Raw genomic sequence first — 27,651 nt, forward strand, 5'->3', positions numbered from 1 at the left:
CACATCTCACCCCAATCTAATGAAAACAAAACTCATGGAAAATGGTTATGTGCTTTCCAGGCCACAGAGAGCGAGGTCATACCAGAGGCAGACACTAATAGTAAGAATTGGCCACAAGATAATAAAAGCAGGTACAAACCACCTAGACTTTAAGAAATCCGTGAGAGGGCAGTCGTGTGTCCTTCAAAAGCCCACAAGGGAGCCAATGAGGTATAGCAGAGCATAAAACTTGATGTTCTTAATGATGATCCAGATCATTAAGAACTTGGTTAAATTTTGTTTATGTGTGAACATTTTTCATCACTGTGATGCTCAACATCAATTACCTTAGCTCTAATATGAGAAGTAAAAGAGAGCTGTTTTAAGATTTTTGCTAAATCTGGGATGGGAATTTATTCATCAGATCTCTTTTCCAGTATTTCCTTACCTCCTCCTCCTCATCATCTTCCTTCTCCTTCTCTTTCTCCTTCTCTTTCTCTGGTAGAAGTTCTAACTCTGGAATTAACTGACAGATATTTGGAGGCTCTTCTGGGGGCAGCTCTACAGGGGGGATTTCCACCTGCTCTACCTGCTGGGGCTGAAACAGTAGAAAGAAATACTGGGTCATATTGCCATACTTCCTTAAAACCAAAACTTGATCTGTTCTTCTTAAAGAGCTTTAACATTAGGGTACAGAAAAAATTAACCCATTATAACAAAAGTGTTGTGTTCTTATACTTACTTTTTAGGCATCAAATACCTATAAAGTCCATGTGAGAAAGTTGTAAATCACAAGAAAAACTAGGGAACAGAAAACCCTCCGAACTTTGTCTAGTAGCATTTTAGGAAAAACCATACAAAACAGACCCACCCACTAACTCTAAGGCAACGCAAAAAGGCTTTAACGTTAAATAGCCTGTACTATCAACCATTACTACATACAACTGTCTTAAGATTATTACAACTAATAATGGGCTTGCCTTGGAGCTCTTACTGGCAGCAAATTACAGGAATGAGGAGACTATCTTTCTGAGTCCATCTCTTGAATATCCTTCCTCTCACAGGCTTAATGTAAACAGTGAAGAACATTACAAAACAAGTTCCACCAGGATAGTAGTACTAGAGTAACTCTCTTGATACCTGTTTCCACCCTCATTCCTGAGCTCATACAGGAAGATGCTCTCCTTGACAACTATACCATCAGAGGGCACAGGAAACTAGTTCTTAAAATTGGCATTAAAATTGGCAGAGGAATCTTCTGCCAAAACCTCCTGATGGAGGCTGAACCAAGAGCCTAAGGTTATAAAAAATCATCCTTTTGCCCAGATTCATTTATTCTATAAACTTAGGATTAGGGAGCCTCACGCTACACCTTACTCTCTTTATACTTATTTTAGTTTTCCTATCCTACATGAACTTGAGGGTAGCCAGATGTTACTTCATGACCAGTATATTCTGATTATTTAATAAGATAGCCTAAAATGGTCTCATACTACAGGAACCTGGAACAGAATAGAGAGCCCAAGAATCAACCCGTGTATATATAGCCTACAATGCGGAAATCTTATTTCAATAATGGTTTTGGAAAAATTGGACCCCTATCTTATACCACACACACAAATCAACTCAAAATGTATTAAAGACTTGAATGTAAGATCTGAAACCACAAAACTACTAGGAGAAAACACAGGATGGGTAAGCTCCTCAAAATAGGTCTTGGCAAAGCGTAAGAGACTGTTAAAAACTGAGAACAAACTGAGGGTTGATGGGGGGTGGGAGGGAGGGGAGGGTGGGGGATGGGTATTGAGGAGGGCACCTTTTGGGATGAGCACTGGGTGTTGTATGGAAACCAATTTGACAATAAATTTCATATACTGAAGAAAAAAAAATAGGTCTTGGCAATAAAGAACAAATAGACCTACATCAAACTAAAAAGCTCTGCAAAGGATGCTATGGATAAAAGGAAAAGGCAGTCTACAGAATGGAAAAAAATCTTTGCAGATCATTTATCTGATACGGGGTTAATATCCCTAATAAAGAATTCACACAATTCAAGAGCAAAAATAAAACCAGTTTGATTCAAAAATGGACACAGGAGGTGAATAAACATTTTCCAAAGACCCTAGAGATGGTCAAAAGGTCCATGAAATGGTGCTCAACATCTTTGAAGCAAGGAAATGCAAATCAAAACCACAATGAAGGATCCCCTCACACTGTTAGAATGACTAGCATCAAAAGAGAAACCCTTGTGCACTGTTGGTGCAGCCACTATGGAAAACTGTATGAAGGTTCCTTAAAAGATTAGAACAGCACTTCCACTTCTGGGTATTTATCCAACAGAAATGAAATCACCACCTTCAACAGTTATCTGCACCCTCATGTTCACTGCAGCATTATTTACAACAGCCAAGATATGAAAACGTGTCCATTAATGGATAAAGAAGATATGATACATATACTATGGAATATTTACCACGAGAAAGAAAATCCTGCCTTTTGTAACAACATGGATGAACTATAAAGGCATTATGCTACTTGAAGTAAGTCAGAGAAAGACAGATACTGTATGCTCTCACAGGTAGAATAAAAAAAGGTTAATTCATAAAAGAGTACAACAGTAGTTACTAGAGGTTAAGAAGATGGTCCAACAGTATAAACTTACAGTTGTAAGTTCTGGAGATCTAATACACAGTATGGTGATCTTACAAGTTCTCAGGACAAGAAAAAAAAATCACGTAAGACAATATATATATGTATGTGTGTTGGGAAAGGATTCCATAGTATCAAATCATTATGTTGTATACTGTAAAGTAATACGTATGTCATTTGTATCTGTCAAACTGGAAAAAACTGTTCAATCTTGCTTACAAGGAGAAGAAAACCTATTAAAAAACTGGTCAGACACCTGGAACTAGGTGTTAATTACAAAAGTGACAACCTGTGTTCACTTTACTCATGACATATTTGATACTTAAAGAATTTAACAGGTTCTATATAATGATTTTCATCTTTAATCTAGAATTGTCAGATTCACCTGGACTATTGTCTGAGAAAGAAAAATAATAAACTGGACCCAAGTTCAGAATCAAGGATTTCACATTAACCAAGGATGGTCATGTTAGGCCCCTCTGAAACAAAACTATCCAAGAAGAGTCAGAAAGGCTCAAACTCCCAGATATCTTCTCCCACTTAGGACACACTGTGTTCACATCTTCGGTTGCCATTCTTTCTCTCTAGACCCATTCCCTGCCATTAATACTTCATAAGAGTTCCTTAGATAACCTTATTACTAGGGATCTAAAATTCTTAATGACTGATATGCTTACTTACAGGGATCACAGGCTCTGGGTCAATTTGTCCTGCTTTTCGCTTCACTCCCTGGGGAGGTGGTGGGGGCATGGCTGAGTCATCCAAGTTTGTCCTGCTGGTCTCCATCACGGACTCCTGGAGGCGGCTTGGTTCTTCCAAAATGGGCTCATCTGCAATTGGTCATATGAAGAGGAGATGTGGATCATACACTCTTTAATATTTTAGAGAATTTACTTTTTAATATTAATATATTAAGAGTACTTTTTCTCTAATGAAGAAGGCCAAATAAATTTTTACCACCTCCCCCCCCCAATATTACTCAAGTTGTCAATACATTTAAAGGTGGAAAAGGGCCTTAAAAGGACAAGTTTCACCACCTCCAACCCAATGCAGGATAATCCTTTTAGCAGAAGATTACTCAGCCAGTCCTACTTTAAACCTTTCCAAAACCAGAAAGCTTATATTTAACAAAGAAATCGAACGCTATAGTAAGGAATGGATTTCCAGGTCCAAAAATTTGAGTATACCCCTTTGTTCCTGATTTCTTCTACTCTGCCAATATACAGGTAAGTCATCAAGGAACTATTCTAACAGAACATACCGATAACATCACGCTGCTGGTGCTGCTGCTGCTGGTCCTCTCTGGGAACCTCTGGATTTTCAAATTCTTTGAGGAATTCATCCAAATTATCAGCCTCTCCTCCTTTCCTCCTTTTTCTAAGATCTTCTGGTACTAGTGGTGTAAGACAGCGTGTAAAGAGCTAGGGGAAAAAAAAAATCTCAATTATAAAATAAAAATCATATTAAAATCCACCACTGACATTTCTATTTTCCATTAAGTACATTTTAATGTAGTTGTATGATTTCTACTTCATGTTAAATCCACACTTCATTCCGTCTTAACTTTTAAATACAGGTTAACAAATTATAAGTACAGCAATTTCAGAAAAATCAATAAAGAAAAATTATCCACTATCCTGTAACCTAGAGAGAACACTAAAATTTTAAATTTGTTTGCCTGCAGTTTATTTTCATATTCATACACTTACTCTAACTGGAAACATACCAAGTGGTTTTACATACTGTTTTTTTTTTCACTTAGTTAATAAGATTTCCATATAATACTATCATTTTTAATTTTAATAACTATTTAATATTCCACAGAGTGGAGATATATATGTACATGTGTACATACCACATTTGAACCATTTTTTTTGCTATTTTGTTGTTGCTCTATTGCAAACACTGTAATGGACCATACTCACAGAAATGGCTTTTTTTCCATATTTTGAATTACTTCCTTAGGAATTTTCCTAATAATGAGATCACTAAGTCAAAGAGTAGAAATACCTTAATGACTTTCTTCCAAATAATTCCATCACTCAGATTCCAGTAAATAAATTTTACAATAGCATTGCTGCTCTGAAATACTTTCTAGTAACATCTATCGTAAAATCAATTCTATGCATATTTCAACTTTAGAATAACAGTCTAATAGTACTGTTTCACTCAGCATTCTCCACTTTTGGACCTTGTTTTGGAATAGTATGGAACCTAAAATGAGTAGAAAAGAGCCTAGAGATGTAAGTAATTTTTATTAAATAAATTTAAAGCCAGAGAGATTTGTTTTGTTTTGTTTTTTTTGAGAGTGAGCAAGTGTACAAGCAGGGGAAGGGCAAAGAGAGAGAATCCCAAGCAGGCCTCAAACCCACAAACCATGAAATTGTGACCAGAGTGGAAACCAAGTGTTGGACGCTCAGTGGACTGAGCCACCCAGGTGCCCCATCAGAAAATTCTTTATTCCAGGAAAAGAACCACGCCATGGTTTGGCTTGAAAGCGGTATCTAAGGATTGTAGGCTTGAAGCACAGTGTATGCTAAGGTAATAGAATTAGTAATTTATCAGAGGTTGAGGAGAGAGAATTATTAAAAACCACAGTAGCTTTTTCATACAGAAAAAATTCCTTCTGCATCTTTTAGAAATACAGGTGTCAACACAATCTTTCAGATAGGTTATGTTCAGTATATTGTGATTTAAGTAAAAAAAAGTGCCATATAGTTGAAAATACTTGATCAAAAATGATTCAAAAGTTTTAAAAATTAACTTAAAAAAATTCTGCAAACTCTATTACCTTCAGTAGTCTGTTATTCCATAAAGGCTGAGCAGGTAAGGAGAAGAGTTTTTCCACTCCCCCTGTTTCTTTCCACATCATCAATTTCTTGGTGGGTGGTGCCAGATCCAAAGTAGTGACAATATCAGAATAATCACTGAGCTGGGCTCTAATGGTCTTACTATCCAACTCTTTGACACTATCAACAATCAGCTTCCTCTTCCTCTTGGCTTTTGTTTCTTTGACTGGAATGATAGAAGAAAATAAGGTCATTTTCCTGTGAGGCCATCATGAAATAAAGAGCCACCAGAGTTGGTCTCACTGTATCCCTAATTTCTATACACCTGGTAGAAAAACATCAAGAGGGCAGAATCCGTTTTAACTGATGTTTCTGCAGTACCATGTAGAATAGAGACTGGAATACACAATAGGTGCTTGATAAAAATTTGCTGAATTATTTATAGACTTTAGGCACAAAATGAGTAAAATAATTCAAGTGCCAATATATTTTTCCCATGTAGGTTTACAGTGTAAAAAGGAACCTATCATACTTGATTCAGATCTGGGCTCAAGAACTGGGTTTTGTAATTTATTATTACCCAAGTGACCACTTAGAAAAGTTAACTTCACCTTGCTTATCCCTTTATTTTCTCACTTGAAATAATGCCAACCACTTATAGGAGTTGTAAAATACTTAGTCTTCTGTAAATGGTTGCAATTATTATGATTTTTAGTGGAGAAGTTACAATTCACATATGGCACTTGTACAAGCAGACTGATGAAGTAAAACAAAAGCCCACACCCAGATGGACCTGGAGCTCTACTCTCCATCCTGCCTGTACTCGTAATCCTTACCAAAAACTCAGCAAAGTAGGCAGCATTCTCTCAATTTCTTAAGCTACAAATTCCTCAACATCACATCCTGTCAGAAATGTTATACCTCCACTGATTTTTTTGTATAAAACATTCAGGGAGTTCAAAATTCAAGATTCAAAGAGATGTTATACAGTGACAGCCCCTGTACAACACTTATTCTCCAGCTACTGAGTTCCCGTCTCTGAAAGTTGAAGTTCTTAAAACAGACTGCAAATCCTGATTTTTTTTTTTTTTTTTACTATTTTTTTAGAGAGTGCAAGTCAGGGGGGAGGGGCAGAGTGAGGGGGACAGAGGATCCCAAGTGGGTTCTGTGCTGACAGGCTGACGGTAACGAGCCCGATGTGGGCTCAAACTCACCAACTGCAAGATTACGACCTGAGCCGAAGTTGGACGCTCAACCGAACCACTCAAGCGCCCTCTGATTATCCTATTTTAACCAGTGCGGTGTACCTATTTTGCCTTATTTATAGCTCTCTACAAAATCGGTCACTAATACAGTACATATTGTACTTACTCATGCTCCCCTAACTAGTACTTAAGTTCCATGGGATAAAGACTTGTTTTTTGTTCTATTTTCAGTTTCTAAATAGATGTCTACCAAGCACTCTTTATATACCAGAAGCCCAAGGCAATTTTTGGTGATCAAATTCTAGTTTTAGGTAGAAAAAAAGTTTATCTTGTTCTATTTAATTCAGGATACAGCTATCACTTTTATAGTGTAACTAATTTCAAGTATTCACCCCAAAGTACCCATAAACCATCTAGAAATTTTAGTTTCACATCTAATTTACCTATCTTAAATTGCCCTTTTTATTGAGAAACAGCACCCCAGTATGTTTGGCTTTGTTTCTTAATAAGCACTAAAAGTGCTTATTTTAGAATCACATTTCCAGTTAAAAAAATAAAAATAAAAAATATAAAAATAAAAAAATAAAAAAAGAACATGCTTAGCTTTTCCCAGATGGTAGCCCAACTCTACAGAACCTAGAAGAACTTTGGAAGGTAATCAATCTTGTAAAATGCCTTGTAATGTTTTCTAATTGTTACCTGTGATCTTTTTTGGGAACCCCCAAAGACTAAGATACACGTTAGCAAAAAACGTGTTCTCTATATTTCAGAGCGACCTGTACAGATATTCTGTAAGATATCTGGATTATAACTGAAGATTCTATAATAGATACCTGACAAAAAGAAAGAAGCTTAGTTATCTAAAACAAGAGTAGCAGATTAGAGAAGAGCAGCCAGAACTAGGACCTTATATTCTAAATTTTATATGTCGAAAAAGTCTATTTGCTCACCAGTGATATCAATAGGTTCCAAAGCAAAGGCTTCTTCCTCATTTGGAACAAGTGTTGTCTGATCAGTCATAGTTGGCATTGGTTCAACAGGATCCACCGAATCAGGACTATCAGGCCCACCCACTATAAAAACAGAAATTTGGTTACAAAAGCCTTGGGTATGTAATACATCTCCTACAAATGGCAGGACAAAATCCCCTTGAGAAACTGAAAGAAACCCACTGGTAACAATAACCAACACTTTTCTAGTTATGAAGGAGTTGCTCCAGACGTGAACCCTACTGGCCACAAAAGGGGAGGGACAGAGTTAAACATGAAAGAGAATAAGAACTAAGCACTGTTTTTAAGAAGATTTACAATTCATTAAAAGCTGGAACTTTTAGTTTACGGTCGTCTACATTAAATGCCTTTCTAACTACCATATAATCATGTCCAGGTCACTGAACAGGAAATGCTTACTTGATACGTTATCATCCTCATCCATATCATCATGTGCAGGCTGTTCTGGCAACATCACACCTGCCTCAGACAGGGCAGGGGGATCGTCAAAGATACCACCATCATTATTACTTATAAGTTTGTCATCTGAAATAGGGAATGTAATTTAGTTATAACTTGAAAAAGAAATGCTAAAAGAATAGCTAATCACTAGGAAATACAATTACATGAAAATCAACCAAATTAAAAAACTTCAACTTCCATCTGTTTCTCTTCAAGGTAGCATACAAAAGTATAAAACCATATACAAAAAAATTTCTCATTCTTAATTTAGATTTTCTGGTTCATATCTCTATTTAAAACATATTTACTTAATATAGATATCAAACACAAATAGAGAAGTTTTAAGAACTAGTAAACCTTAACACTCTGAGACAAGCACCTTTAAGAAAATCAGGTACATCATATTTTTAAAGGCTAGTTTCAGAGAACTTCAATGAAATCAAATGGTCACAATACACACATCTGTACCAAAAGAGCTACTTAAGGCATAAAATTAGTGACTACTCTAAAACACCACAACTGAACAAAGAAATGTTATAAAATAACCACCTTGTTGTGACCTACCTAATATACCACCATCATTTCCTTCTCCAAAATTGTCATCCTTATATTGGTCTTCATATTCTAAATGGTTAATTTTCTCATTCAGATTGCTGGTGCTCTGTTCAGGCTCTAACAGGAGGTTAGAGGCGCTAGTGCTCACTAACATGTCGTCATCCTCAAAAGCGCTGCCTTCTCTCATTATCTCACGATCATCCATTCCAAAGTCGCCTGAACAAATTTTAGTGATAAGGTAAACAAAGTTACAAACATCACTGTTATAAAAGAAAGCACCTAACGATTTATGATAATTGTGATGCCACATCTACTTATGGAAGTCTTACTTGAGTATTAAAACATCTAGTTTAAACTTTAAACCTTTAGCATTTATATTTCATAAACTGATTCTGGGGCATGACTAGCAAATTCAAAAGTAGGATCCATATTTACATCATCTTAAATATATCAGGTAAATTTAAGTATGTATGTAGGTTAGGTCTCATAAATACTCAGATTTTGTTACAATGTGTTTTCATCAAGAAAATACTTCCGCTAACTTGTTTTAAACACTATTCAAAAAGAATAGTAGGTACATAATGAAATTGTTCCAAAGTGATTAAATGTATTACTTCAATATTCAAACTTTTCACACAGATCCATACATAGGTTCTATCACTGTGTATGGGGGACAGGAGTAGACAAAATCAAGTTTGGTGCATAAATGGAAATGACGGTTCATATACTGGTAGGAAGGCAAATTCTTTTTTTGATGAAAATACAGGAGATAAAATTTTGTTTTTCTGTCATCATAAATGTAACATATGTCTGGGTTTTCTTTTTCAAATTGCTAGTAGTGCAACAACATAATTCTAACATTAGCTAGTGTCTAGTGATCTGTTTCTCTATTACCAAAATCATTTTCTTGTAGAATACTGATGTTCCCAACTTCTTCTCTCATGGTTATTTCTTCCACTCTACTCTGGTTCAGGCTGAACTGCTGGGCCACATCTATGTCACTTTAAAAGAATTTCAAATACGTTTTAGTCTCAAGACTTACCGTAACACGTATACATACATATGTGTGTGTATATATATATATATATATATATATATATATATAAAATCCTAATTCTCTCTATAAGGAAAAAACATGCACACAAGTTATCATGGTTTATAAGTCTTAATATAGAATACTAAATACAATTAAAGAATCTTTTTCAGTTTTTTTTTTTTTAACGTTTATTCATTTTTGAGAGATGGAGAGAGACAGAGCATGAGTGGGGGAGGGGCAGAGAGAGAGGGAGACACGGAATCCGAAGCAGGCTCCAGGCTCTGAGCTGTCAGCACAGAGCCCGATGCGGGGCTCGAATCCATGAACTGTGAAATCGTGAATGACCTGAGCTAAAGTTGGGATGCTTAACTGACTGAGCCACCCAGGCACCCCTACAATTTAAGAATTTTAACAGTGATTTGGAATTTATTTTGTATGCTTATTTAAAAATCATAAGTGACCGGCAGGCAAAATAGAATATGCTGAAATCACTACATAAGGTAATAGAGTATACAGAGGAAAAACTTAGAAGTGCATGGTCTAGACAGGCATGAGTTTTCATCAGGGTTGTGAAACTTACAGGTGTTATGAACACTGAAGCTACCCAGCTTTTCTGAGACTTTCTTCTAACAAGTAATCTCTATTATTTAAAAAATATTAAATAAAAAACATGTAACATTAAACAACATAGAATATCAGGAAAATTCAGAATGTAAATGCTTCAAAACATCCGTTTTTTTTTTGTTTTTTTTTTGAGCAAATGCCAATAAAAACATGAGAGACTTCCGAAACATACCAACCAAATGCAGTTTACAGAATGTGTACAGACCCTAACTTAAACTGGGGGGAAAAGGGCCTATGTGTCAACGAGAGACATTTGAATGCTGACTGGATATCACATTAAAGAAATATTGTATTTTTAAGGTGGGATGTTGTTATGGATATATTTAGAAAATTCCTGGGGCGCCAGGGTGGCTCAGTCGGTTAAGTGTCTGACTTCGGCTCAGGTCACGATCTCACGGCTTGTGGGTTCGAGCCCCGCGTTGGGCTCTGTGCTGACAGCTCAGAGCCTGGAGCCTGCTTCAGATTCTGTGTCTCCCTCCCTCTCTGCCTCTTCCCAATTTGTGCTTGCTCTCTCTTTCTCTCAAAATTAAATGTTAAAAAAAAATTAAAAAAAAAAAAAAAAGAAAATTCCTTACCTCAAAAGAGATACATACTGAAGTATTTACAGAGAAAGGAAGATCTATAGTCTTTAAAATAATCCAGTGTGGGTTGGAGGTTGAATTGGGGAAATACATATGAAATAAAACTGGCAATATATTCAAATTAAACAACAGTGCATGGGGTTCATTATACTAATCTAATTTTTGGCTGTTAAATTTCTATGATAAAAATTTTTTAAAAATGGAAGTTTAAGAGGAAAAAGAAAACAGGAAAGGAGCTAGATAGCACCTAGCATTATTTCACACACACACAAAAATAAATCAGAATTAGGAGTCATAGATCATTTTACAAAGCAGAAAAATTTGTCAAAAAAAAAAATGGGGCGTAGTGTAAGAGTTTTCTGGTTGTCACTTGTGCTACTAAATCACATGGAAAGTTATAGGCACATTCCCTGTCATGGTAACAGCTGGATTTTGGGGACTTGAGAAAAGAGAAATATACTACAATATTATGCTAGAATGGTCATCTCTGTACAACTTTCTCAATTGGATGTTGTGACAATGACCCTTTCTTGCTCTTTAAGTTAGCTTGGCAAAGAGGATAACTATAGATGACTTTAATATATACCTCCAGAGAAAAGTCATGAACCAATAGTTCATGTTTACTAATATCCTTATGTAAAGCACAAACCTGGGAAACTGTTTACACAAGCTTTGGCCTAAGCACATGTGAATTCTATCTTAGCTTTGTTAAAGTTGACATCTGTACGGTTTTCTTACAGAAGAAACAATTCTAGGTTATATGTTTCATATTTATACATTATCCTAATTGAAAGCTTATACATTTGAGCCTCATGTTAATTTGGTGTCAAAACATTCCAAGGAAGGGGCGCCTAGGTGGCTCAGTCGGTTGAGCGTCCAACTTCAGCTCAGGTCATGATCTCACTGTTGGTGGGTTCGAGCCCCGCGTTGGGCTCTGCACTGACAGCTCAGAGCCTGGAGCCTGCTTCCGATTCTGTAACCCCCTTTCTCTGCACCTCCCCCCTTGCACTGTGTGTGTCTGTCTCTTGAAAATAAATGTTAAAAAAAAAACTATTCCATGGAAAACTATACTATTTTGGTTTATGTAGACCAAGTCAACAATTAAAAGAGGGAGAGACATACTCTAAGTCAGGCAGTGGCTGATCAAAGTCATGAAATTCTTCAGGTAAGGTAATAGCATTGTAAGCAGCTTCTCGATTTTCTTCAGGTAGGTCAACAACACCTGGAAAGGAAATGGTAAGCTTGAAGGCCTGGTTATATCACAGGTTATCTAGGGATCAGAGGAAGGTAAAGTCAGTATAATCTCCTAAGGTTATAGTCCCGAAAGATTGATAATGTATGCAAAGTACCACCAAAGCTCAAGTACTTTTGTTTTTCTATACTCATAAGCCAAATTACTTGCTTTCCAAAAAAAGTCAAAGCACTAATAATGCATTAAGGTGGTAAGTCTTGAAAAGGACATGACAAATAAACATTAATAACAGTTTTCTTCATAAACATGACATTTATGAAGAAGGGGAATGACTGGAAAGGAACACCCTAAATATCAAGAGGAGTTGGTTATTTTAGGGTAAGTGGGATTACATTATTTTGGTTTTCCTTATATTCTTCAGTGTATGCTAAAAACGCATTGCTTTAAATAAGAAAAAATAAAAAAGCATGGTTACTTAAGCAAAATGCAATTATCTACATGTTAGAGATCATTTAAGTACCATAGCCTCTACCTAAACATTTTGCTTTTAAATAAAATCTTAGATCTCAAAAATTTCAGTTCATATGTTAAAATAAATTGAAGTAGTAAAACATAATCGGTAAAAACTACCATATAAGGCATCTCTTCATTATTTTAATTAGAATAAAATTCCATCATTGTTTTAAAAATTATAAAATGACATATGAAGTCAGATAAATATCATAATTATTATCTATGCAGATGGAAATTTGGTTGCTAGAATCCAGTTTTAGAGCCAATCACTACCTAAAACAACATAACACTATAAAGAATGTTTAATAAAAGTCTCAAGTTAAAAGTGAATTTTAAGAATATGCTAAACTTATTTGGGAAAAAAATTTTAAATCCTAAGATTTTCTTAAGTTACATTTAAAAAATTCATGTAACAATCAGCTTTCAACGTTTCAATTCTGACTCAGTTCTATGTAAGATAATGAAAAGGCATTTAAAAAGGGGTGACTGCCATAATTCCATATGTACGACTGAAGTGGGTTTCTTCCCTTGAACCACTGCCTCTCCAAGCCTAGCCCTGTTTTTGAAAGGTTCCCCTGTATTAATATTAGAACAAAACAAATGGAACTAGAATATAGGTTTTGCAATTTTTCATACTGCATGAGAAAATCCAAGGTTAAAAAAAAAAAAAAAAAAGTCAACAATACCTGGCCGAAAAGCCATCTTTATCTTAATGAATGCTTCATTACAGTCTGCAAGGAGATATTTGGCTTTTCTGTGATAGATTCGAACTACTCCCAGTAAGAGATGTCCTGATGTTCGGAGCGCCATCTTCACCTAGGAATAAAACATTAATCTAATTTACAAAGTTATTTTTTTTGGTTTTAGAGGTAATCATACTTCAAAGCTTGTATTCTGTGCAATTGATGGGCAGTTTTCACTTTCTCTCTTCATACTTTTAATCATTAATTATTTGAAGTTACCTTATAAATCACCTATAATTATTTTACTTGTGCCTTACCTATAAATTTCGAGTATCTGTATGGACCAGGACTAGACTAGCAGTAATTCATGAGTGAACACAGACACAAAGGAAGCTATGCAGCAGGTACCAAGGCATCCCACAGACTGCCATCATAAGCACATTAAGGAATGTGTGGCGCTTTTGTTTGCCAATCCAGAGCGATTGCTTCTTGCTAGCTAGCTGAACTCTATTTTGTCCGGGGAGTGAATGTTCTCAGCCTTGAAGAACTCTTTCCTCTTTGCTAATGCTTTTTGAGTGGGCACATAACCCAGTTTAACCAACAAGAAAAAGTATAAAGTATGTCAGCTTCTGAGAGAGATTTTCCCAATAAGAAGAACGCCTCTCTCTTTTTTCCCTCCTGTGTTGTGAGCAGTGGGGTTTGGAGCTGCTTGTAGTCATGAGGCTGTAAGTACAAGAACAAGAAGCCAACAGGAGACTGGTGAGTCCTTAGATGAATGACATCATTGAAAGAACTCAACTAAACCTGAATCTTCCTATCTCTAAACTTCTAATTAAGTGACTGTTAATTTCTTCGCTGTTTAAGACCTTTTTCACTGAGTTTATCGGTTGACTGGAAGGCATAATAACAGTTGAAAGGTAATGGTAACCCATCTTTTTTTTTTTTTGTTTACAAGAAAATACACTCCTCAGCCTGTTTTTTTTTTTTTTTTCCCTTTCAAGGTAGATCTCAATCAATGCTTGTGTGGAATGAGATGCAGTAGTTGGGAAAAGAAAGCACAGTAAACACCGAACTAAACAGCATGATTCACAATTCCTCTAGCTAGAATATGGAAAAGTTTTTGAGAACAAGACAACATGAACTCAAACTTTCCCAGATTATTTTCCAAATCATACCACAGATCTCAAATTCTAAGGCAGCAAACAAAGCTGTTAATCATTTGCTTCAAATATAATTAGGATGTTACTTATAAAATGTTACTTATAAAATGTTATGTTACTTATAAAATGAAACACTGTATTTCTCAGTTATATATGTACTGTCTATAGCAGCCTAGGATTCCATTTACAAGGACTCTCAGGCTCTGTCTTTATGGCAATTTCACATGACTTACAACATAAATTATAAAAGTTACTGCTATTCTTAGTATATCTAAAATTAAAAATTTGTCATCAAATCCAGGACTTATCATCCTTGATATGAAAAGACCCAATTAAAACACTGTTCCTAATGGAAAGAATCTACTTTTATGATGTGGTCTTAGAAAATTTAATATTGACTGCACCTTTACCTAAGAAAGGAGGAAGGATTTAAAATTAAAACCCACTGCATGCCATTATCTTGTAAAGAATTGGAAACTTTTTAAAAAGGTGGTGTTTGGGCAAAAGATTTCTTTCTGGATGAGTTTGGTTCAGAGTTTAGCAAAGAAGTAGGTAATATGAAGTATGGCCATTTTTGCTGTTGAGCTAGCTCACGTTAAGAGTATAGGTGTAATACGGAACACAGGCTATGTACCCAGGGAAAGCTCTACAGAGGTTACCAGTGGCTGTTCAAACAGAGGAGTGTCGGGAGGGGGCAGAAGCCACAAGGTTACAACTGAGCTGTATGTCTGACGCTTGTTCTAAAATCCCTCACAAGAACTGCACAAGAGCAAACAGACATTTTTGAGTTAGTACACCTGTGGAAATATATATTCTTATCAAAATAAAACAAGATCAATCATAAAAACCCACTTAGACGGGTGCCTAAGTGGCTCAACTGGTTGAGCATCCAACTCTTGATTTTGACTCGGGTCATGATCTCACAGTTTGGTTCCTGAGGTTCATGAATCAGAGGCCCACATCAGGCTCTGGGCTGACAGGGCTGAGCCTGCCTGGAATTCTCTCTCCTTTGCTCTGCCCCTCCCACACTCACACATGCTCTCTCAAAATAAACATTGAAAAAAACCCACTTAGAAATGGTTTTTAAAGTAAGTTGTTCTTTCTCACACCCTCCACAGTTTTTTACGTTATTCTTGAACTGTATGCCTTACTTTGTGGCAACTGCTACATACCTTCACGTATCAGATTATCTTGTATTCTTTTGTAGTGTCCCTAAAGGTGTACAAAGTACTCTGCACATACTATGAAAAAATGTTATCCTTTTAAGCCAAATCACCCTTAATATTTGCTTATGGGTGTTAAAGATTAGTCATACATATCAATTTCAAGAAAAGAGCTCAACTTCTCCTTTTTCCATTCACTTCTCTCAGTAAGCATACCTATAAAAAGTAGAAAACCTCATATTCTCATACAATTCGACCAGCAGTGCAAACTGGTACTATCTCCCCACAGAGCAAACTATTAATGCATATCAGAAATATACCACCTGGCCCATCATTTATCTTCCTAAACATCAACACTAAGGAAAAATTTACAGATGGGAACCAAAGATCAATGAAAATCCAAGACTGGTTTTGATGTATCCTAACCTCACATAGTAAACAATCTTGAGTCAAAAAAAAAAGGGGGGGGGGCATCTGGGTGGCTCAGTTGGTTAAGCATCCAACTTCGGCTCAGGTCATGATCTCATGGTTTGTGAGTTCAAGTACCTTGCCTGGCTCTGTGCTAACAGCTCAGAGCCTGGAGCCGGCTTCAGATTCTGTGTCTCCCTGTCTCTCTCTGCCCCTTCCAGGTTCGTGTTTTCTCAAAAATGAATAACAACAACAAAAAGTCCACAGATGTGACCAAAAGATTTTGCAAGCAATGTTTATTCAATGGTTATTTTTTAAAAAGAGGAAAATAAACCTGTAGTCCTACCAAGTAGAAAAATCTTTGTAATTTTAATGGTTGCACAGTACAGGACCAGTGGAAGTAAAATTCAAAAAATTAGGAAAAATTATAGATTATTTAAAAAAGACACTGGTAAAATAAATCATGTATAATCGAAACAATGAATTACAGGTCTATAATCTTTTATGTTAAATCCTTGGGGCCAAAAGTGTTTTAGAATTAAGGTAATTACAACATATATTAAGACATTCCCAGGATCATCTAGTTCAAGCTGTTTCCAATAATCATTTACATTAGTAGTTCTACAGTGAACATACGAATACACAAATGACCTGTTTCTATGTTTTGTATTTAAATTCTGTGGATAAGAGACCATGACACTATACAATGCAACCATGAAAAATGATGGTAAAGTTATGAACAGAGCTTTTCCTGAATGTAGTCTTGTTATAAAACATATAATGCAGTTTGTGTATACATGCTTATGTGTAAAATATATGCACACATTTTAAATGCATACCAAAATACTAAAACTTTCTCTAGGTGGTAGGACTAGAGGTCACCTATTTCCCTGTTAGTAAACTTTTCATTTTATAATTTTTCACTTTACATCTTAGAAATAATATGATAGAAATTTCCTTAAAACCAATAAATGCCACCAAATTTAACTCTAAAACCAGCCAAAATTCTGTAGACAAGTGGAAACTCTGTAATTTAGCTCTCATTACACATATAAACTTTCACTTTTCTCTCCTAAAACATATCCTCTCCCACACGACTTTTCTGAACAAGTCTTTTCTAGATCCCAGCTTTATTCATCTGAGATCCCCTTGCTTCTTCAGCAATAAAGAACTACCCTTATTTATTTAACACATCATGGCAGCCAGCATCATCCAAACTGCCAATTCTAAGAGTAGCTCTCAATGCGGTCCAGACAGCTGTATCTGGACTATTTTCTCGACAGGACAACTAGAGCGCATATGGGTTAATACAAGGTCCACAAAAGGACCTTTAAAACACAGACATAACGTGTGTGTGTGTGTGTTGTATCATATTTAAGGACTTTTCCTTTGAGATTAGTCCTTATACATTTTGAAGTCAACGTTATCTCAACAAAGTGTTAATGATGTTAATACACGTAATTGTGTATGTTGTAAAGGTCCTTTCTTGGCAACACAAAAAAACATGGATTATTTCTAGTTACACTGTTTGTGAAATCCAAGGGTGAAAACCACTGCCTCAGAACAGTTTCACAGGATGTTAATAAAAGCTCCTCTAGGAACAGAGCTGTAAACAAGGCAGATAAGGTAAGGACATTCATGAGGCTTCCATACTAGTGGGAGACACACAATAATTAAATATTTAGGGGAAGAGCACAGCAAGTATAAAAGTTCTGAGACAGGGAAAAAGCTTGATATCTTTAAGAAACAGCAAGTAGGCCTGTGGAGCTGAGGAGGTACAAGAGTTATGGATACTATTTACTAGATGGCTACAATAATTAGATCTGATCCCTACAACAGTTTCTAATTAAAGGGTCCTTATTTTGAATATTTTATAAATTCCCAAATTAGAAACACCTATACACATGTTTAAGTACAAAAACATCTAGAAATATATTTGGGTAGTGCCTGATCTCACGCTGATCTACCATGAAAACAGGCAAATGAAAAGATCTGTGCACTTACAGAATTTTTAAAGGGAATAGCATACCAAACTGGAACTCTGGGTAATCTAGAAATTTTTCTTTGCCTCCAAAGAAGACGTAAACCTAAAAAGCTGTTTTACAGAATTGTTTCACATATCAATAAACAATCTACAAAGTGAATAAAAATATCAACAACAAACATACCTTTGGTGAGATGATACTCTCCACACTGCTCTCTAAATTACACTCAAACACATGGGCTTTGGTTAGCTTCTTATCCCAATGGGCCGCTAGCCAAATTTTGGCCAGAGGCCCTCTCTTACTGAGAACAAAATGTGCGTAGAACATTGTTCCGGCTGATTATGAAACAGGAGGAAATCTGAAAGGGAAAAAAAGTTAATATAACTACCATATGAAAACAAACATTTATCAAGACATAGAAGAAATATGAAAATAAAAGTTTCCTATTCTTTTAAATATGGAATCATGAAAGGTGGAACAAAGTACAGTATATACATTTATGAAAACAATCTACTGTGTTAGTTTTGAGAGGGCAAGAAAAAGACCCCAAAATAGCAGCTGAAGAGAAAAGGGACAAAAGAGTCAAATCATTTTCATACCCAAAATAAAAGGGCCATTTTTTTTTAAAGTAAAAATTGTCACCAGAAAACTCTTTTCCATTTTGAAGTTCCATCAAGTGTTCATTCCATTCCTACCCTGATCACTAACTTGTGGAAAAGAGTCTGCCTCTGGCAAAAAAAAAAAAAAAAAAAAAAAAAAAAAAAATTCTTTATTGCAAGAAAAGTATGTCCAAGAATACTCAGGAACAGATATTAAACAGTGTGTAAATTTACATTTTTAGAACCCCATTAACAATGGATTCTCAGCTAGATGCTTTATAGGATAATTGCTACCTCATGACAAGTACTGTGCTAACAAGTATTTCATATTGTACCAGATAAAAGTAGGTGGGTTGGTCCACCTTTACAGGTGAGTAGTTTAGAAAAGCTGAGGCTTAAACAAGCATTATATATATAGTTTTTCCAACTCAAGAACTTGAAAAGCACTTGTCCAATTATAATTTAAACACTAACAGGACATTGTATCAGGACAATGATACAGCGTAACATTTATCTTATGACTGAAATAGTCTTAGTGGAAATACAAGTACACATTTTTCTTTTAGCAAGCTATGTGTTGATATAGAAGGAAAAAAAAGGCACCCTAAAAAATCCAGTTTATAGAGTACATTAACTGTGTATGTTTCCTTCATTTCCTGTGTTATTTCCTTTATTTATTTACCCTTACATAGAAGATTAAAAAAATCTATTTCGCCAGATGAATTTCTTTAAAATGTCTACGACTACAATACGATATACAAGTCATGTTTTTACAGAAATAAACTCAAGCACACCCATAGCACATGAAAAGTACATAAACATTTTTATAACATTTTTTCTCTTGAAATAATTATAGGTTCACAGGAGTCCCAGAAATAGTAGAGAGGTCCCACTTACCCTTTAACCAGTTTCCCCCAATGGTGACATCTCACATACAGTATCAAAACCAGGACACTGACATTGGTGCAAGTGTATGTATAGTTCTATGCCATTTTATCACATGTGCAGATTTGTGTAACCACCACTGCAAGTGAATAAGATACAAAACTAGTTCATCAACACAAAGCTCTTCCTCTCTATCCTTTTTAATTGTCACCCCCATTCCTTCCTCTCTACCATTCCTAAGTCCCAGCAACCACCACTCTGTTCTTCATCTCTAATTTGGTCATTTTGAGAAGGTCATATAAGTAGAATCATACAGTATGTGACTTTTTGGATTCAGCAGTCTAACACTCTTTTTGAGATCCACCCAAGTTGTTGCCAGTTATCAATAGTATGTTCCTTTTGATCACTGAGTAGCATTCCATGGGATAGAGAGGTACACCACTATTTGCTTTGTCAATCACCTATCGAAGGACATTTGGTTGTTTCCAGTTTGAGGCTGTTTCAAATAAAGCTGCTATAAACACCTGTGTATATAGACTTTTGGTGAACAGAGTTTTCATTTCTCTGGGGCAAAAGTCCTGAAGTATGATTGCTGGGTAGCACGACAAGTGTATGTTTATTTTTTTCATGTTTATTTTGAGAGAGCACATGCATGTGCATGCAAGCAGGACATGGGCAGAGAGAGAAGGAGAGAGACAATCCCAAGCAGGCTCCAGGATGTCAGCACAGAGCCCAATGTGGGGCTTGATCCCCGGAACTATGAGATCAATGACCTGAGCTGAAATCAAGAGCAGGATGCTGAACTGAGCCACCCAGGTGCCCCTGTATGTTTAGTTTCAAAAGAAACTTTAACATCATGCCTATTGAAATTCTTTTGAGTTTTTTTTTTTTATAGCCATTGACAAGATTTTTGTAACATTTCTTTGGAAAAGGCAAAGGAACGAGAATAGCTAAAACTACTTTTTTAAAAAAGAATACAGTGGGATGAATTTGTCTAACCAATTTCGAGATTTACCTAACAGCTACAATAGTCAACATTGTGTGGCAGAAAACACACACACACACACACACACACACACACACACACACACACACACACACCAATGAAACAAGACAGAAACCCAGAAATAAATCCACATAAATAACTCCAACTGATTTTTCACAAAGATGAGGAAGCTTGACAAAGGGGAAAGGACAGTCTTTTCAGCAAATGGTGATTGGATATCATCCACAAAATATGAATCTTGATCCAAACCTCATGCATTATATAAACAGTAATTCAGGGGTGCCTGGGTGGCTCAGTTGGCTGAGGTCCAATGCTCGATTTTGGCTCAGGTCATGATCTCATGGTTTCATGGGTCTGACCCCCGCACTGGGCTCTGCATGTGACTGCAAGCTGGCTATGCAGAGACTGCTTGGGATTCTCTAGACTCTCTCTCTGCCCCTGCTGTCCCTCTCAAAATAAGTAAGCTTAAAAAAAAAAGTAATTTAAAATAAATCACAGACTTAAATGTAAAACTATAAAATTTTTAGAAAAAACCAGAGGGGAAAACCTTTAGTACCTAAACCTTGGGAAGAATTTTTAGACAGGACACCAAAAACATGTCCCATAAAGGAAAAAAAGGTAATAAATTGGCCTTTATCAAATTAAGAAATTTTGTTATATAAAAGAGTTCACTGAGAATGCAAAGATACAAAATGGGGAAAAAATTGAAAATGACATATCTGACAGGAACCTAGATCCAGAATAAAGAATTCTAAAAACACAAGTAAAAAAATCTAATTAGATAGGTGCCTGGGTGGCTCAGTCAGTTAAGCGTCTGACTCTTGGTTTCGGCTCAGGTCATGATCTCAGAGTTTCCGGAGTTGGAGCCCCGCATAGGCTCTGCACTGACACCCTGGAGCCTGCTTGAGATTCTCTCCCCCTCTCTTTGCCCCTCCCCCACTTGCACATGTGCACTCAAGGACTCTCTCTCAAAATAAACTTTAAAAAATCTAATTTGAAAATGGGCAAAAGAAATGAAGAGAAATTTCACAGAAAAGGATATACCAAAGGTAAATAAGAACCAGAAAAGATGTTCAACATCACTAGTCATTAAGAAAATGCAAATTTAGACCCACGAGATATTACTGCACATTATTAAAATGTAAAATAAAAAATAATAGCAACATCAAAGGTGGGTGAGGACACAGAGAAGCTTCACCTCTTATACACTGCCAGTGGGAATGTAAAATTTAGAATTAGCTTAAAAAAAATATCCAGAGTAAGTTAACTCCAAATTTTCAAGTTTTTGCAGAGACTGTAAATTTTAAAATGAGAATCTGTAAATTTTATAATGAGAATTTTGCTTATTGTATTTTGAATTAACAACTGTATCCATTCTTTCCAGTGTTGTACAGGAAATATATATTAGTTAAACATATTATAGGCAAGAGATTTCATGCCTGTCAAAAAAGTTTGAAAGGGTAGAGGGTGGTGGTGCAAGAGTAATTCAGTCAGGTTTGCCTCCTTTCCATTTTTCTATTACTTAATGGCAAAGGGTCCTGAAATTTTCAATCGCTGAACCAGATGTGTCCAGAGGATCATTATTAATTCACACTAGGAAAACTGTTTCAAAAGAAAACAAAAAACAAAAAACAAAAACAGGCTTCATCAACTGCCCAATGTTGTGAACTCTCTTAAATGTGACTAAGGAATGTGAAAAGTAGGAAGAATTCAGATTAAACACTCTACGACAGAATTAAACACTAACTCCTCAAGTGTATCTTATATCCTGCTCAGCAGTATTTTATATTTCCAAATAGGCTTCCCATAATCAAAGAGAGCCTATGTTGCAAAGCAATGCTTTTACTTTAAGCCTTAATGTTTGTTAGCCTGAAAATTAAGCTGCCTCTACAGCGCTATAAATAAAGTCTACAGGATTTTGTAGAAATCCAATATGGCAATGTGTTCTTAGAAATACAGTTGCTGTCATACACAAGAAGTCCCAATTTTCACTATAGAAGATAGCTGTATTCCAAACAAATATCTCCTTAATATTTAGATTTTAGAATACTGCCTGCTGCATAACAACTACTAAATACGTGCTTAATGAATAAGGAAATGAGATACACCAAGTGATCTCATAATTGACATATGTAAAAAATTCTGGAAATTTTAGAAATTAAAACTACTGGCACTTTTCAACAGGTGTCAGTAACTCATGGCCAGGACTTAAGCTGCTAGTCAGAGTACCATGCCTAAAATATCCCAGTTATGTGGAGGCAAAGATTCCTAAATAGATGCTTTCTTGGCATGGGATGGGGTAACTAAAGCAAAGTGGTGCGAAAGTTATTCTGGGAAACAATTAGCAAGAGGAAATCACCCTAATAACTATAGGACGTCTGAAGCACAGTGGTAGATCAACAACTGGCTTATATCTAAATAAAGTACAATCTTTTGAACAATCTTTTTTCTTAGTATTAGCATACTTTAATTAAAAAAAAAGTTGATTAATCTCTGTAAATGTTGAAAATTCTAAGTCTGTTAATCCTTTGTAAAAGATCTTAGCATAAAGCCTGTATTTGCTCTGAGAGGATAGCTTACGCAATTTCAGGATTTCTCATTTTTTTCTAAAGCAGCCAACTTTTTTCAATATAGCCTAAAAAGTAATTTAAGTCTAAAGTGAAATGACAAATCAGTATTTTTGAACATATTTAGAAATGGAAAAAATGACAATTTATGATCTTACAAAAAAAGGCAAATTACAGCCTTGTTTCTACAATGTAGATACAATGTTTCTACCATGATATTAGTCATTATGATATTTCACTCATCTGTTAGAAAGCAGGGCAGGACAATGGTTGTATAAATTGGGATAACCTCTTTTAAGGGCAATCTGCCAACATCTTATGAAAATCTCAAACACTCGAAATAGAAACTGCACTTCCAGTAATAATGCCAATGGCATACCTTGAGATATATAATAACAACAAAAAAGGTTAAAAACTGATGTGTCCATCCTTTTAATGACAGTCATGAGGTAAGTACCAGCCCATTTTACAGATGAGGAAACAGAGAAAATGGACAATGTACCAAGGTCATTAGCATTTAATGCAAGTGAAACTTGAATTTCAGAGCTCACACCTCTAACGCAACACTGTGTTGCCTTGCCAGCATGTCTTTTAACAGCAAAACATTAGAAATAATTTACCTGGCTGCTAATTAGTGACTTTTAACAAATTAATACAGCCATATAACAGAATTCCATGCAGACTTAAACAATGGTATACATATATGTATTCTTTAAAGGAAGGCTCTCTCTGTAAGATATATTTCATGCACTTACATAAATTATCTGTGGTGTACAAATAAACTGATGACACTGGTTACCTTTGGAAAGCGGGTCTGCTGGGAAAGTGACACCTATCTTTTTGTACTGTTCGACTTTAACTTGGAACATACACAAATATCACCCAAAGTAAAAACTATTACATTGCAAGTCAAGACACAATCCTGCTTTGCCATTAACAAGTTAAGCTGCTTAGTCTGTGTGGTTCATTTTCACAAACTATAAAAACCTGGAAGGTTGAAATTCAGTGATTTACTAACCTTGGAAAACATCTATACCTAAAACTCAGATAAGAATGTGATGATCTCTGGAGGTTTGGGGGCTGCCTCAGGAACAGAAGTTATTTCCAACCCTGCACACTAGAGCTCCCCACCCTTCTGCTACTAACATTCTTTGAACAACAATTTTACAATCAAAAGGTCCTAGATTCAAATTCAGCTCCCTCCTGAGTTGTTCTGTAATGGTTAAAAGTTATTTAACTGAGTCTTAGCTTTCACATCTATAAAATGAGGATGTTAACCAAAAAGGATGAGAATGAAACAGAACAGCAAACTAGCACAATCCTACCGGGATGTAAATAAACAAATTTGAAAAAAATCTCACAGCAGAAAATAAAAAGCATGATCATGCCTAACAATCTGACATCACAACATTTAAACAAAATACACAAAACCTTTATTTTTTAAACATTAGAAATTTCCCTTCTGCACCAAACTATGAAAGATAAAATTTTTTCAGAATACTTTAAACCTACCACTCTAAGTGAAAAACAAGTGTAGAGTGTACTAATGTGTCGTCTTTATAAACAAAAAAGTTATTAAGGTTACTCTTTACCAATGTAATTCTGACTTGTTTATGAAAAGCACCATGTCCATTAGTTATGCACTGCTGTCACCTCAACAATTTACGAACTGTTAAATAATTTAATCACTGGTTACGGTATATGTCCTCATCAGTGTCTTTCTAAAAATAATTGTAAATTGCCTCCAACATTAAAAACAAAAATAAATTTAAAGACTCTACAACTTAGGAAAGCTTCTCCAGCCCGTCTCTAAAATTCTGCCGATTCACACAGCTCATTGGCATTTGCATTCATTTTTAAAAAGAATTTTTTTCTGGATTTCAGTGATGATTCTAAACAGCATTATGAGAGCAAATATTAAACTTCGCTTGCAAAGAAAGCTGACAGACATAAGCCTTTACCAGAAATCATTAAAAGCACTAGCGCGGTTTTGCACCCTTAAGACAGCGTTACAATCATAGGGTGGGCAGACAAACCCTCCAGCGTTTCCTTCTTCCAAATTTGAAAGAATGCCGCTAGGTCTGGCACCACAAGTAGATAGTGTCACCCCACTCTATCACAGCAGATCAATCGCAAAGACTTTCTCAGAAAGGAGAAAGACTTCAAGCATTTGTCAGAAACCACCTTCCCAAAGCGTCTCTACATCAATTATCAAAACACTCAATATCCCTAATCATTAGAAAAGTAGGGTGGGGGGGGACCAATTATGCTAATTTCCTAAGAATCAGAAGCAACTTCCCTTGGTCTCGTTTTCTATTGGTCTGTCCAGTGTGTAATATTCCCAACGTAAAATATTTCCTTAAAAAAAGGGGAGGGGGAGCAGCAGCAATCCCTGGCGAGGGGCCCGTCGCCGTGCGATGAGTCCACAGCGCCCGCGAGGGCAGTGTCCGCACGTCTCCGACCCCCCGCACCCAAGCTCGGCAGACGGTTGCTGCCCCACCGAGCTGCCACCGCGGGCGCCGACCCGCCGCCGCCGCCCGCCCCGCGTCCCGCGTCTTCCTAGACAGCCATTTTTGCCCGAGTAGGCGGCCCAGTCCCAGAGCGGGCTCGTTCAAACCTCCTCCTTTCCCTCCAGGACCCAAGGTTTCCTCTGCCTCCTCCGGGAGACGTGGCTCCCGAGGGACTGGAGGAGTAACGGCTTTTTCGGCCTTGGAACGGACCAGAACCATTTGTTACCAGACAAGCGATAATGCGGGCCCAGGTTGCGCGGGTCCTGGCCGAGGGCGGGCCCGGGGAAAGCGGCCTGGGCAGGCGGCGCTGCCGTTCCAGGGCTCGGAGGGTGGCAGCACGGCCACCGTCCCGGGATACGGCGAGTGCTTTCCTCCCTCGCTCCCCCCCCCACCCCCCCTCCCCGAGCCGGGCTCCTAGGCGGCAGGACGGCAGGGAAGGGGTAGGGGGAGGGAGCCGGAGGATAAGAGGGGCCGGCCGAGTATCTTACCTTGTACTCCGCCGGGAGCTGGGCGGGCTGGGTGGCCTGGGGAGGGGAAAAGGGTCGGGGGAGGGGGCGGGGAAAGGGGGGGGAGCCCCTGTGAGGTGTAGCTTCGGAGCAGCTCCCGCCGCCGCCACAGCCACCGCCTCCTTTCCGATTCACTCAAACAAACAAGATGGCTGCCGTTACGCCGCGGCTCTTCCTGCCGCCCAAATCCTCGGTTCAAATCGGCAGGATGTTTACGGTCAAAATGGTACATATGCGCCTGCGCAGCCAGCCTAGGACCCAGAAGGAGCGGACGCAGGCGCAGTGACCATTTCCTCCTCTTTGGACCCCGCCCTCTGGTTGTGCAGCCCCGAACTAAGCAGGCGCTAAGGTGATTTTCTGGCCAGAGCGTCTTCAAGAGTTGAGAACCTGGCAGATAGCGCACGCGCAGTGCTTGCCAGGGAAGTGAATCCCTCCCTGGCTTTTACCTTTATTCTTGCACTTGTCTTAGAGGGAAGAGCTATCGTTGTTTGCCACGACACAAAAACTCATTTTAATGGCTCTGTAGCGACGAAAGTAACATAAAACCCTTAAACAAGCTCCATAAAATCTAAGGGTTCAGTCAACCTAGATTTATAGATAGTTGGGGTACAACAGAGATAGAACCTGCCTCCATGAAGCTTTCAGTATAGCTAGGGAGGGATTTTTAAATTTTTAGACATTCCTGTGGCACAAAAAAAGTCAAATATACAAGGAGACCCAAAAGTAGGGCAGTTGGGAGTGGAAGAGAGGTCTTTCTTGAGGAATTTTGCAGCTGGGATGTGGAGGTTGAGTCCCAGGAAGAGAGAACAGCATGTACAAAAGTCCTGTGGCAGTAGAGAACAAACTAAGGACAGAAGAGAAAAAAAACGAAAGTCATGTATATGGACACTGATGGAGGATTCTGCATTTTAGAAAGACCATCCAGGCATATTGGAGAGGACTAGAGTAAATGACCAGTAATTTGTGTTCGTGTGTGTGTGTTTTGTTTTGTTTTTAAGGAAATAAAACCAATAGGAAATGGTAACGGATTCCTTATGGAGTTGTGGTAGAGGGAGTTGCAAAGATGATTCCTCTGGTTTGGAACTTATAAGGATTATATGGTCTAGACTGGGTAGCCATACACTGACACAGGGCAGATGGAGGAAGGTTATATAAAGGTTAGTTTTGTTCTGTTTTTGTTTGTTGTCCATTTCACCAAGTTTCTATTCTCTCATTGGCTACTTTAACTGGTCTCTCCTCTTCCACTCTCGTTCTTCAATTAATCAATTCCTTGCAATGCAGCCAAAAGAACCTTTGCAAAACACGTGTGAACAATCCCCTCCCCTTTAAAAACTCTTCCATAGCTTTTAGGCTATTACCCAGAATACTTGATGTAGCCCCTGTCTCCTGCTCCAGCTTCCTTGCTTTACCACCCCTGCCCCCCTGCACTGTGCTCCAGTCACTCCACTTTTAAAATCATCAAATGCACTATGAGTACTCCTGCCTCAAGAATTTTGCACTGGCTGTTCCTTGTGCTTAGAATAGTCTTGTATTTCCACCCCCCACCCCCAGTCTTTTTTTTGTTTTTTTTTTTTAATGTTTATTTAGTTAAACAGTGCTGTCAGC

The 27,651-nt window shown here is 37.2% G+C and overlaps 1 protein-coding gene across 2 annotated transcripts in view; it reads right to left on the minus strand.

The window, feature by feature from the left end:
* Positions 1-26,208, minus strand: part of RAD21 (RAD21 cohesin complex component) — a 29,892-nt gene extending 3,684 nt beyond the window's left edge. The window contains exons 1-13 of one of the 2 annotated variants that reach the window (XM_019459987.2): positions 26,029-26,208; positions 19,470-19,596; positions 18,157-18,331; positions 13,261-13,390; positions 11,992-12,091; positions 9,523-9,629; positions 8,638-8,844; positions 8,032-8,157; positions 7,573-7,695; positions 5,420-5,643; positions 3,890-4,049; positions 3,310-3,458; positions 428-577 (exon numbers count right to left, since the gene is read on the minus strand). In XM_019459987.2, coding sequence (XP_019315532.1) covers positions 428-577; positions 3,310-3,458; positions 3,890-4,049; positions 5,420-5,643; positions 7,573-7,695; positions 8,032-8,157; positions 8,638-8,844; positions 9,523-9,629; positions 11,992-12,091; positions 13,261-13,390; positions 18,157-18,300 — 1,620 coding nt within the window. In that variant the 5' untranslated portion in view covers positions 18,301-18,331; positions 19,470-19,596; positions 26,029-26,208. The remainder of the gene's footprint in view (positions 1-427; positions 578-3,309; positions 3,459-3,889; positions 4,050-5,419; positions 5,644-7,572; positions 7,696-8,031; positions 8,158-8,637; positions 8,845-9,522; positions 9,630-11,991; positions 12,092-13,260; positions 13,391-18,156; positions 18,332-19,469; positions 19,597-26,028) is intronic. The other variant, XM_019459985.2, reaches the window with a different exon arrangement.
* Between the last annotated feature and the right edge of the window lie 1,443 nt (positions 26,209-27,651).

The sequence above is a fragment of the Panthera pardus genome, unplaced genomic scaffold (genome assembly GCF_024362965.1).
Source record: "Panthera pardus isolate Hobbes unplaced genomic scaffold, ASM2436296v1 HiC_scaffold_7, whole genome shotgun sequence".
NCBI classification, from domain to species: Eukaryota; Metazoa; Chordata; class Mammalia; order Carnivora; family Felidae; genus Panthera; species Panthera pardus.